At 39.9% G+C, this 13,866-nt stretch overlaps 1 protein-coding gene across 3 annotated transcripts in view; it reads right to left on the bottom strand.

Annotated features, from left to right (window-relative positions):
- LOC137268855 (DNA ligase 3-like) overlaps nt 1–13,866 on the bottom strand; it is a 39,911-nt gene that overhangs the window by 11,285 nt on the left and 14,760 nt on the right. For all 3 annotated transcript variants that reach the window (XM_067803427.1, XM_067803429.1, XM_067803428.1), the window contains exons 8-15: nt 11,488–11,567; nt 10,353–10,430; nt 9,920–10,082; nt 9,246–9,401; nt 5,012–5,143; nt 4,251–4,330; nt 1,087–1,174; nt 713–790 (exon numbers count right to left, since the gene is read on the bottom strand). In XM_067803427.1, coding sequence (XP_067659528.1) covers nt 713–790; nt 1,087–1,174; nt 4,251–4,330; nt 5,012–5,143; nt 9,246–9,401; nt 9,920–10,082; nt 10,353–10,430; nt 11,488–11,567 — 855 coding nt within the window. The remainder of the gene's footprint in view (nt 1–712; nt 791–1,086; nt 1,175–4,250; nt 4,331–5,011; nt 5,144–9,245; nt 9,402–9,919; nt 10,083–10,352; nt 10,431–11,487; nt 11,568–13,866) is intronic.

Raw genomic sequence — 13,866 nt, 5'->3', positions numbered from 1 at the left:
CTTGCCATGATTTTTTGCGAGTTCAAACTGGCACAAACGTCCAAATGTCTATTTCCAAAGACAAAAGCTCAAGACTGAACTTGGACCATAAGAACATGCCATGAAGTGAACTGGTCACCTCTCTGTCCCCCACCCCCCACCCCTCATAAAGTGAGTGAGCTGGGTTTTACGTCACTTTGATCAACAGTTCAACAATATCACAGCGGGGAACACCAGGAACACATTGTACCTATTGGTGTGATTAGCGAATGTTTGAACCACTAGGCTACCCCACCACCCCTTTATTATTCAAACATACGTAAGATGTTTCATGTTAGGCACTGCAAATTCATTGTGCAAAGCTGGGTCTCGTTGGTACATCAGACAGCGATACATGTGTGTTTGAATCCCACTTTCTTGGTTTGTCACCACCATACCCTTGTTAAGGATTCCCAAAAAGATGTAAACTTCCAAGAATGCCATCACTTAAAGATTTTCTCCCACTTCAAACCAACATGCCATCATATAACCAGAATACTGTTCACAGTGGTATTAAAACCACATTCATTCAAAACAGTGTACCTTTCACAAAACTGAACTGAGAGCACTCATACAATATAGAGAAACAAAATGAAGAGTCTTGTATGCTGCCATTTAGGGGAGACTCTATTTTCTGATCAACTGTGTAATCAACATTAATTAACACCATGTAGATATGGCAAATATGTCTCACATTGACATCCTTCAGCACAAGCCCTTCCAGGCCTTCACGGAACACCTTGTCCATCATGGTCTGGAGGTCACTTGGTTTCTGCAAACAGATGAAGGATACAGTTCATGTTCTGTTCCTTCTAGTACAAGACCAGACAATATTACTCAAAGTTACGGTCTTACAATAAACAGTATTACCACTGGAAGTATGGGTAAGATGGATAAACACTTTTGATGATGATGATGATGATGATGATGTTTGTTTAGTACAAAACCAATGCTCTTCCAACCCCTAATGCTACTGTCACTGCTACTACTAATTCTGCTACAACTGCTTCAACTACTACTGCTGATGCTACTGCAACTGCTACTACCACTACCACCACCGTTTCTTACCATAATGTGTTCATACTCTGAGAACATGATTCTGTTGGGTATTTCCTGCATATTATCTTGCAGTATCGCCCTCCTCTTCTTGATGGGTCTGGAACCATATTTACATTAACTGTGAGTCACTTGAAGAATATCACATGCATATCATAGTATGTAATTTTCTGAATAAAAATGATATTCTATACTTATCCTGACTCCTGCGTATTATGCTTGTCTCCTCCTTCTATACAAATGACTGTGGAACACTTGAAATCCCTTGAAATTCCCTTTTTTGAAGAAGACGTAAAATCCCACTCACCCATGAGTAGCCTCCTTCCCTTTATGGTTTGGTGCCCTTATCTGTCATCTGACTGGCCACTCTTGCCACTCTCACCAAACAAAAGCCACTTTTAGGGAAATCCAGCATGCCATAAGCAGGAAGTTTGGGAGGGCTTGACATCATGAGTCAGGTCTAAGTTAAAAATATCAATTTTATTCAGAAAATTACATATTACCCTGACTCATGCTTATTATACTAACGGAATCCAACAGAATCAGTGGTGGGTCAGGCCAGGATTCTCTGGCTGTCTTTATACATCCTGTAGTTTCCCCCATGGGACCTGTAACAGCACTGTGGTGACCCTGTTCTTCCAACCTTCATCTGTTAATTCTAGGGGACCACATCATGTCAGACTTTTCTTATTGTGAAGTGACTGCTGATATCTTCATGTGGATATATAGACATACTAGTGTCCTGCTAGTTATCTAGTGCAACTCTTTGTCAAGATGTTCCTAGCAAGACAAGTGGCAACCCTTCAGGGTACAGGGTCATAATCACTCATGCTAGCCTGTCCTCGGCATATGCATGGACTCTCAACCATTTACTCCACAGAGTGTTGGTCCCTACAAATCACATGATAAAAGGTGAGAATTACTCATCGCTTTTGTGAAACCATTAGCTGTTGTGCTACAAATGGCCCAAATTGGAGAATGTCATATCAGATTTCCATGTAGGGCGAGTCTAGCAAACTACCTTAATGTGGATTGGAGGTTCATGTACACTCATCCTGCTGCTTTGTAGGCCCTTTGTAAAACATCTCTCATGCAAACTCATATAGTTCATACTCATATAGAGACTTCAGTAGGTGTATCTGAAGACAAAGATATGAACAGGTGCTTGAATTTTCGTCTTCTTGTTGCTTTGTAAATACATTTTCATGGCTCTGACTGGACACAAGGATAAGTCCTGCTTATCCTCTGGACCAAGGTCTGTAGATAATGCTGGGATGTGGAATTGTCTGTCAGGCTGATCAGGTAACTGATTCCCAGGTGAATTGAATCCCACTGATGCCCTTCCACCATGCATATATCTCAAGTCTCTTGCACTTATTGTATAAAGTGCGAGTTGTGCATAAAAGGAAAGGTTACTGCCTTTGCTGCTCTGGCAGAATATTCTCTTTTCTTTAGTCAAGTTTTGACATGGTCCATACATGAAGCTGGAACAATGATGGATTCATGTGAGCATGCTTGATGTGCAGATGGAGGAGCTCAACCACTCTGGTAGTTTCAGGGATGGACTTCCTACTTCTTGTATAAGGATGAGAAACAAAAATCAGTTGCAGATTTTCCCAGTTACTTGTGGCAGTAGAACTGGAGATGGAAACACATTAGCATCTAATGCTTTGCATGATATGCTGAGAGTTGCACATGCTAACTAATCTGGCACTGGAGAGACGAATGTGGGTGTCTGTTGAACAGGTCTATGTGCGGAGATCTTAACATCTGAATGAATAGCTGAAATGCACAATTGTAACTTCCATTCCATCGGAGAAGGTTGTAGTGGACGAGGTAGAGCATCTGTCATGACATTCTATGCTCCTGGAATGTGACATGCCTTTATGAAGATGTTAAGGTCATCAATGATGCTGAACATCTGGAGGGTGAGCTTTAGTAGACTTGTCGATCTTGTTAATTCATGTCTGTATAGGTAGAATGCAACTCTGGAGTTGTCTGTGTGGACAATTGGCATTTTGTTTCTTGGTGCAATCAAGCAGGGTAGTAAGGCGTTGCTTACAGTTTTCATCTCCTACTGACTGATGTGAAGCAGTTGTTCTTGTCTTATCTACTTTCCTGCTGTAACTCTGTTGTAGAAGTGGGCTCCCCATCCCTGTAGCAATGCATCTACATAAAGATGAGTGGTTCCTCCATAAACAATCAATTTGTAAGTCCACCACACTAGGTATGGCTTCAGTAGGGCTATTGGATCCATGCTGTCTAGGTGAGCATTCAGAAACTGATGTAATGGACCCAACTATAGTCTTGAGTTGAATCCTGTCATCCTCGTAAAAGGCACTGCGTAGCCCTTGATGATGTTGATAAGTAACAATGGGCTTGGTCACTTGAATAAATAACCTGGAAGCCAATGATATTTCAAATTGTAGGATGTTCCTCTGGAAGTGATGACCATTGAATAGGAAGCATCGATATTTCCTTGATTCTAGATCTATCGTGATGTCAACTTAAGTAAATATAGTCTCAGTATTATTCGTTACACTCCTCTACTGAGTCTAACAAACACTGGTAGGAGGTCACATCTGGAAGCCTTTGAGAATGACCAATTAGAACACAGCTTAACAAATCATGAATTCTCATGATAAATTCTCACAAAGTTTACGAACGCTGGATAACAAATGTTAGTGCATGAAGGACATAATAAAAGCAGTACCTACAACAGAAATACGATTTCATCAAATGCAACACAAGTACCCAAGATGAAATGGCCAACAATGTAAAAAATGTGTAAAATTTAGCAATAACTTAAGACATAATGATAATGTATACAGACTATAAGCTGTATACAGCAAAAATTGGATAAATGATCGAAAATACAAAGGATATGTGCCGTATAGAGACCCCAGGTGCCTCCACTACCCTTCACTAGAGTGGTGGAGGAGCGAGTGACAAACATGGCCGCTCGGGTGACCAATAAGGGTGACAAACTATAAAGGGAGGCTACACTCGGGTGCGTGTGATATTACATCCTCTTCAAAAAAGGGAACTTCATGGAATTTTAAGTGTTGCACTATTATTCACACAGAGGGAGGAGACATGCCATAAACACTGTGATGGTCCTTACAAATCAAAACTTCAAATAAAGTTACAGAGGGAACGCTGTTCCTTGGGCCCACCTGTCCATAAGGTTTTCTCCATTGATGTGAAGACAGTCAAACACAAACAGACACACTTTGGCTTCTGAGAAGGCAGCTTTCTGAAACAAAGATATATATTCCATTGATGTGGTGACTGTACCACATCTACTGAAGACCCCTGAAGGTCCCGGGGTAGAATAGGCCTTCAGCAACCCATGCTTGCCACAAAAGGCAACTATGCTTGTCGTAAGAGGCGACTAACGGCATTGGGTGGTCAGACTCGCTGACTTGGTTGACACATGTCATCGGTTCCCAATAGCACAGAATGATGCTCATGTTGTTGATCACTGGATTGTCAGGTCCAGACTCAATTATTTACAGACCACTGCCATATAGCTGGAATATCGCAGAGTACGGCGTAAAACTAAACTAACTCACTCATTCACATCTATTGAAACTATCTGATAATGCACTGTTTTTGCTTGTGTCCTTAAGCAAAAAGATCCAGAACATCTGATGTTTTTCCATTATTGTTACAACAAGAAGTCTGAGACAGATCATGGATTGCCATATAGATAGGTACACACAAAGAAAATAAGTAACCATTAAAATATAGTGGCCATGTAAAAGATCGGAGAAAATGTGAGCATTTCCTGAAACAGTTTTAACTTGATAACCTTGAAAATACAGTCAGGACATTTGATACAGGATACAATATATCCTGACTATTAACTAATGAAACTGCTGAAACTACAACTTCAATAGTGGTTCACCATACTCATTACTTCTATCAATGTTACCTTATGTACGCCGAGTGTTCCGAATGGGAGGGGTTTGCCTGTCTTGGTGTCGACAAGGAGCACTTCAGCATCCAGAATGAGGTCATCGCCAGATGGGAATGCCTTGGGGATAAACTCCTTGAAGTGAGCTACCTGCAAAGTGGGAAGAGGGTAAGTGAAGGTATGTGAATATATTAATTACACAGGCCCAAGAGTCTGTGAGAGGCTTTGATATCGTATCTGCCAGGAAGTGGGCGTAGAAATAAAGATGGCAAGAAGCAAGCATGTGTGCTGTCAGCTGCCATGATGTTACAGGGTGTATGAGAATGAACAAATGGTAGCAAAGTGTGGTTGCTTGACAAGTGATATTTTCCACATGTGGTGGTAATTTTATCGACAAAAGGCATGACCTAAAGTGTCTGTGAAAGACTTTGAAATATTTTCTAGCATGTGTTTCATGACTCATTACTCCCAGTTTGAAAAATATTTGTGTGTGAAAAAGCCACAACAGTGAGAATTAATGCTCCTGAGAAGAGGACTGATAAAAGTTATGAACATCATAAACAGGAAATGATGGCCTGGAATGAAATCATAGAAATTCTGCTAAACAGAGGGGCAGGGTAGTTGCATCATCTCTACCACAAGATGACCCTGCATCAATTATAATTAACTTGGAAACACTAAAATCAAACATAATCAAACACAGGATTAGATGCATTAACTGCACTAATAAACAAATATTTTGGTAATGATGAACTTGCAAACTCTCTAGAAAAATTTAAAAACAGTGAAAAGAATGACTGAATAATACTACTGCCTTTGATACAAGAAAATCAAGAAAGATCTGAAGTTTTAGTATTTAAACTGTTATGGAGAGCAATGTTAACAACAGAAAAAAAAACTATTAGTTTTGACAGGTATGGACCTCACTAAGAAGGATACTCTTTTTTAACAAGTAATTGCTTCTTCGAAAACATTTTTGAAAGAAGGTATGATAGCCAAACATGAAGAAAGTGAAGCATCAAATCTCATAAAAGTAGAGGCAAAAATTTCAGTTCACGAGGTCTTCATGGCACACAGGGGTAGAAGGCCAAACTACTCTAACTCTGGAAGAGGAAGCAGTGGTCCACAAGGGTTTAAGAACAGTCGTGGATACAATTGTGGTGGTAGCAATGCGAGCTTTACAAGGTGAAAGGATCAAAGGGACATGAATCCAACAGGAAGAGATGGTCACACACTTAGGCGTTTGGAGTATGGCTCCTATCAACCTATAGTTCATGACTGTCAACATAATTTTAAAAAGACTGCAATGATGGCAGAAGAGGTAGAGGACCTTGAACTTGTAAACACTGTGGTGTATACAGGAGGTCTGAAAGACATTATGAGAACGCTAAGTAAAGAAGCACAAAACGCCATTTTGGATTCTGAATGCTCAAGAGCACTGATTGAGGGCAGGAATGGATGGACACATACATAATGACACAGTACCCAATCAGCTAAGTCGCTGTTACAACCGAATTTGCCAGTGTCAGGTTCGTTCGCAGTGCGACTCAGATTTGGGGGAAATCATACAGACAAATTGACAGGTCCGAAAATTGTTAAAAATATATACAAGAACTCCTCCCTCTTTCAGACAGCCCCTGCATGGTTTGTGCAGCCAACTTTAATTGGTTAGATAATTAAGACACCTGAATGGCCAAAAAGTCAGCAAAGAGAGGTAACAAATTCATTGGGCTATGCTGAAGATGTTCCATTACTAAGCCTGTTGTTAGGTAACATCATACGTTGCTCAGCTGTTTGTCACCTATAGCTTGTCTGATCTTGAGTTTATCACTGTCGATATTTCTGACTCATATTCGTCACATCTACCTGTGCCATTATTCACTTTAGTGTCAGCGCCAGCCATAACAACTGTACCATAAATCACAACATACAGCAATGAAAACATTGACTGGAAGTCTAACCTTATTCAGCACTTGGAAAAAAAGGCAGCTGGTAGTATGGGCAAAGGGCAAGGGTGAATGTCATCACTCTCAATACTGATGCCACCTGCTTTGTTCTATGATGTTTCCATATTTGTAGAAAGTGTGTCAATAACCTCCATCATTTGCTGTTAGCAGTAAAGGAGCACCTTTAGAATTCAGCACCACAATTTCTCGTGAGGACGTTCCCAGCTGTAGGTCACATGTCAGTGAGACAGGCAACCAGTTTGTGAGAACCCGTCGGACGCGAACCCGTGACCTTCGGATTGTTAGCCCGACAGCTAACCGACTGAGCTACACCCACATTGTTGCACAAGGTGCAAATTTAGCTAGTCATTCCTGTGACGTCACAGAAATGAACAGAAAGAGTCGAATTGGTTGCGGACAATTATGAAGGTTATGGGTAGACTTGGTGCCTCGTGCTTTCAATCTACTGATGGTTGCCAAATGGTCATTTGGCACGATCGTCCTATTACGTAATCTACAAGATGCCATGCTGTGTTGAATGAGCTGATGTTTTTCGAACTGAAAATGGTTGTTGACGTCAGGCGTCAGACGTTGATTTCACAGTGCAAGCATGAATGACGTGCTTGTATAAAAATCATTGTGTGCTTTCGTGACAGAAAAGTGTTGTAGGGAATACAGTAAGGATAATGTGGATCGCCCTAAGGAATGAGTGAGACATGGGCATGTTTGGTGATGGGTGAGTTAGACTTCGAATCATTATTGAAAATATGTAGATCTAGAGGTGAAAGCTGCTTGAGGCCGATTTCCATCAGCCCTAAATTTCGACAATAAACCATTTCATCATTTATTTAACTTTTGACGTTTTTGGTCTCTAATTTTTCTTTGTGAACAAAATACTAAAAATGGAAAACGAAAACAATTGGTACTCATGCATTTACCTACTATATTGGATAAGGTCCCTTACCCTAACCCTTGGAATAATTCTAATAAATATAATACGCACACCGAACCAGCACAAAAATTGCTGACGTATCCAGTGTAATGAATTCTTACCGCTTTGAAAAATAAATATTTCCTTGTAATGGTGCAAATTACTGAATGACAAAGATATGTATGTATATTAGTTTACAGTTATAATTCCTTTGATCCAAATAGTTACGTTTGAAACCGAAATATAGAATATATTTAGATTATTTTAATTGACCAAAATTGCGAATAATAAAACATAGCGCAATGTGACCAATGTAAGTCATTCTTACTAAACTTAAAAATACAAAATACATAAATACATAAAATATAACACCTCAGCACCTCTTAATACAAAGAAATATGAGCATATTAGGCAAAAAAGAAAAAATATTTAAAACTGGTGCTTGCGAAAAATTGCGCATCCGCTGGGAACTACTTCTGGAAACTCGCAACATTGTTGGGTTTCTGTAATGACATGGCTAGTAGAGATGAAACATCAGTGAGCGGAGCTTATCCGCACTTGCTGAGCTTGACAACCTTGTTGCTATGCCAGCGTCATAGGGCATTGTTTCAAGAACGTGCTTTTGAACAAAATCACTTGCAATTACATAAAATAGTATTATGACGTGTCTTTAAAGTTTGTGGTGCTGTATTCTAAAGGCAGGCCGCAGTAAAAGCTTCAAAACCGATGTCATTGTTTGTATTCTTATTTTATTAGAAATACCATCCATTTTAGCTATAATAACAGAAAGTTATTCAACTGCCCTCCTTCATTGGGCAGTTAATGAAAGATCTCAAATGATAATGCCCTGAAAAAAAGTGCTACCCTTATATCAATCACTGAAAGTGATCAATTATTACGCCAATATTTCATTCAGGCAAGATAGCAGATAACAGTTAAAAATAAAAATTCATTGGCACAATATTCTTAAAAACAAAGCAGCATAAACTTTTCTCACTATTTATTTAAAGTTCAAGACAGTATTAAGTGAATAAACCTAGTGAGAATCAGAGAAACTAACCCACCTAGTTATAACTAGACATATCCTTTATGTGAGAGAAAAGCACGAAGTGATTAAGCTCTCTGACATTTTCTGCCATCGGGCAACTCCAAGTTTTCCAACTTGTCATCCCTGGTTTCTGACATGTCCAAGGCACAGCAAATTGCAGTGTCCCAGACTAGCGCCATACCCAGATTCCTATGAACCTATGAAATTAGGTTTACTCTTATTCCCTGGACTACTCTTGATACATCGACTCTCCAGGTGTCAAACTTCTCCTACTGACAAACTTTTCTGACAAATCCTACAAAGCCATCCAATTGTTCATATTATCACCTTGTGAGGCAGGACAGGCTTCAGACTGCGGCTAAAGTAGCGGAACTCGTCGGCCCTCTTGTGGACCTGCACCCTCTCTCCGTCATACTTGATCTCGGCGTAGAATCCGTTGGGACACTTCTTCATGGCCTGCTCCACTGACCTGCAAGCCTCAGCCTGGACAGACAGTGCTTGGTGAATAAATAAAGTGCAAGTGATTTGGTGGCATTTCAGTGGAAAACTGACAAAATGAAGCCTCAACCACTAAAAGCTGTTTTATGACAGGTTGATAATAAGGTATCATGCTAACTGCCCCCACATACCCAGACAACTGCCCCCAACAACTGGCATCTGAATTATTAAGAGCCATCACCCACAATCTGTGTTTTTAAGTGAAGTGAAGTGAAGTGAAGTGAAGTGAAGTGAAGTGAAGTGAAGTGAAGTGAAGTGAAGTGAAGTGAAGTGATATTTATGAACTTTCTGAAAAATGTGTCCTGAGTGAATCTAAAGATTGATATGTTGTGTTGCAATATAGTGCTTTAAAATTTTAAACTATTACATTTAATTTGTGTGTTTTTCTTTTGATGTGTGTGTGTGGGGGGGGGGGAGAGAAAGAGAAATTACAATATAAACACAATATTCCTCAACGTATCATGTACAGAGACCAGTAAACTTGGGATGAAGAAGATACTGACCAGCATAGGAAGTACAGGAGTCATGAGTGAGGCTCGGACACTCAACTTCTTCTTCATGCCTGGCTTGCTTTCCTCTGCGTTAGCTTGAACTCTCTCCACAACATCCTTCAGGTTTCGAGAGGCCTGGAATGCTTCATACGCATTTGGATCAAGGCCATCTAATCTGAGATCAAAGATGAGAAGTTGCTGTTTATACAGGATAGCAAATAATGATGTACCAACTACACATATGAAAATGAAAAGGTTTTATATTGATGTTTAACTTAAAGCTCAGTGAATTCGGTGAATTTAGACAAGTATGGATTGAGCTATTTTCACAGTTATCAATGACAGAATAAACTGAGAACTTATTGATGACTAGCATGGCTAACTTTTTTTTCACAATCAAGACAATACATGACAAAACACATCACATATTGAAGTCCAAACCTACATATGTTTTGCCCCTGAGTTTATGCGAAGGTCGTGTTTGATGAGACGGACCACCATTTTCAAATCATTTCCAGTACATCTGAAACAAACAAGCCCATCACATGATCCAATTTTAATGGAAGAAGTGCACGTATGAATACCTTTTTGTCACCCCATCAGCGTTTCAGGTGCATCATGGCAGTTTGTACATGCTTGTGAGTGTATCTCTCAAACAATTATGAGATATGTCTAAGACAGTAATATGTATGCATTTAAAATATCTTGACATTTACGATCTGCATGTTTGTAAAGACCAGATCTACTTTAGGAACTTATTGTTCTTGAGATAAATACACTGGATTCGGAAACTTTCATTCATCCATACCAATAATTTATTAGCCTTGTCACTGACTAGCTGATTGAAAGTTTTCCCTGACCAAATCTCCTTGGCAATGTTCCCGATTCCTAATGAAGAGAGGTATGACAGCAGATTATAAGATCTGAATACTGAATGACAGATTTTATTTTTCCTTCACACTCAACAATATTCCAGCTATATGGCTGCAGTTTGTAAATAATCAAATCTGGACCAGACAATCCAGTAATCAACAACATGAGCATTGATCTGCACAATTTGTACCCAATGACATGTGTTAACCAAGTCAGCAAGCCTGACCACCCAATCTTGTTAGCGGCCTCGTACAACAAGAATAAGTTACTGAAGATCAATTCTAACACTGATCTTCATGGGTGATTTGATTACAGTGAGTTTGCACGAACATTTGCACTGATCAACAACAACAGTGTCACAAGACACAATCAGTCTAGTCACGTACTTAAACACTATTGGTGAAATGGTATAAAGTCCTCGGGTCAATCCTGTTTGGTATATGATATATGACCATAATGCAGAAAATAAGCAACAAGAACCAAACATTTCATTGTTTAATAACATGGGTTAAAATAACCATAATCTATGTCACTTTAAATGAAAAAAACACTGTACTTAAATGAAGGTAAGATACTGCATTTCTACTAATAGCTTGGTATACTGTTTCACAACAGATTCTGATCTTTGCATTCATTCATAGCAAGACTTGGACTGAGATGTCTGCCCTGACATCTCCATGGCTTGGATGCAGTACACCTCCAATTACCTTTTAGCAATTTTTGTAAGTAGTCTGAGTTGCTCGTCCTCCTTGGTGAGCTTGGCCAGAGAAATCAGGAGACCATCCACCTGCAACACAAAATTTCTGCAGGTGCAAACAACTCCTGCCATCCTCAACGGTCCAAGATTAATTTTTATTTATTTTTATGTCACATGTATATAGCACACATAATCAACATGTGCATGCTCAAGGCACGGACATATTTTCCTTCAACCACTGGATGTCAGTCTCAATGGCACATCATATTATCAATGTCAACTCCCCAGGAAGTAAGCAACTCTTGCTGCCACTAGGTTATTACAGCTTTCTCATCCTTGAGGTACCCATTCACAGCTGGGTGGACTGGGACACAAAGTCACAGTACTTTGTCTAAGTTTACTGTATGTTGCTGTACCCACAACTTGGTGTTTACATGCACTCATATGACCACCATCTAGTCATATACCAATGGATTTAGGTGTTATTTTCAGCATAGGCAAATTGTAGCACAAATAGGGTTGTGCAAGAGAGAGAAAATAAACAGTCTTCTTGTATGTGAGTGAGGAGAGCAAAAGTTGGGAACACCGAACTTCCCTTGGTTGGAAAAATATTTTCCATGTCAAAATGTAATTTGGTGAGTAAAATTTATATGTTATACTTATCCTGACTCATGCTCACTATGCTTATCTCCTCCCTCTATGCAAAGATACTGGAACACTTGAAATGCCCTGAAGTTCCCTCTTTTGAAAATGACATATCATCATCCAAGAGCAGCTCCCTGCTTCCCTGCCAATATTGGTCACATGACTGGCCATGCTTGTTACTTTCTCTGATTATAAGCCTGACACGAGAATCTACATATTACATATTTTTCCTTATCATGCTTATCTGATGGAAACGGTGCTGGCTGTCACGTAAGTAAAACCAGTATTTGCCCTCTTCGGGAACACAGAAATTTTTCCGGCCCTGCTCTTCCTATATTCATCTATTAATCAGAGGGACCACATCCAGCCAGACTTCTCTACGTGCGAAGATACTTCTGACATGTCTCTGTGGATATATAGATCAGCTAACCTTCTGCTTCGGTCTAATGCAACTTTATGCCAAAATAATCTTATCAAGGCAGGTTACGACCATTTACATGTACAAGTATCTTCATTTTGACATACATGCTAGCCTCTGCAAAGTGTCTTGGTTTGTACAAGTCACGTGGTAAAGAGGGAAATTTTAGACATACTAGTTTCTTTCTCCAAATAGTTATCAATAGCAACTCTTTCTTCGTGATGTCCTCAACAGAGTTGATACCCTTTTTCATGTACAAGCATCTCCTTTACAAGGACAAGGTCATCATCACTCATAATAAAAAGGATTGAGTGTAACTCAGCATCTGTGCTACAAGAAGTGGCCCAAACTGATGAATGCTTGAGACGTCCTCCATGGTTATGTCTCTGAGGTAGAGCTTGGCAAACACTGTATCCAATTTCCAAAAGCAGCCCTACATTGAAGTTGTAAGCAAGCAATTTCCATGTAGAGCGAGTGTAGACCCATAAGCTCTATGGGACCGTTCATAATTTATCACCAGGGGGTGGCGATGAGGATTTGGGGGGGGGGCTCCATTCATTTTTGTCCACAGAATATAGGGGGGTCAGCTGTTTTGTACAGATATTCTACATTACTAATACATATATTGTACATAGAATGTGTGTGTGGGGGGCTATTTGTTTTGTCCCAAGTATTTGGGCTACCAGATTTGTACAGAAAAAATATAAAAATCCTCATTGTCCCCGCTAGTGATAAATTATGAGCGGTTCCTAACTTCATGAAGATTTGAAGCTCGCTGAGGTTAAATCCTGCTTTTTTGTAGGCCCCTTCTTTAATGGCTCTCATCCATACTGAGATTGTGGTCAGTCATATTTCTGTAGGTGTCTCAGCAGATAAGGGGATGAATCGGTGCTGAAATTGTCATCTTCATGTTTTCGTTTGTCAGAAATATGCTGACAGGGCACAAAGATAATGCCAAGATGTGGAATTATCTATCCAATTGTCCAGGCAGTTGAGTTTGGGCAACAAAATCACATCTCAGTCTTAAGTGGATGATATCACTATGTCCAGAGTGAAATCGTATTTGACTGTAATCCAGAGCATGCATTTCTGACATCCGAGCTGCAGTTGCCAGGGCAAGCAGGAACAGCATTAACTGTGTTAGCCATTCAAAGGATGTCTGATCTAGTGGCTCATATTTGTCACTGGTGAGGTGTTGTACCACATTCGTTGTTGGTCTTCCAACTTCAATAAGCGTAGTAGGGCGACTAATTCTGGCACTTTTGTCAGCTTGATCCCTGTTTTCATGGTGACAGCTATGAGCTGCCAGGTAAGTCGATAATGTGA

The sequence above is a fragment of the Haliotis asinina genome, chromosome 16 (genome assembly GCF_037392515.1).
Source record: "Haliotis asinina isolate JCU_RB_2024 chromosome 16, JCU_Hal_asi_v2, whole genome shotgun sequence".
In the NCBI taxonomy this organism is placed as follows: Eukaryota; Metazoa; Mollusca; class Gastropoda; order Lepetellida; family Haliotidae; genus Haliotis; species Haliotis asinina.
Note: the sequence above shows the minus strand (reverse complement) of the source record. Positions and strands in the feature narration are given on the sequence as shown.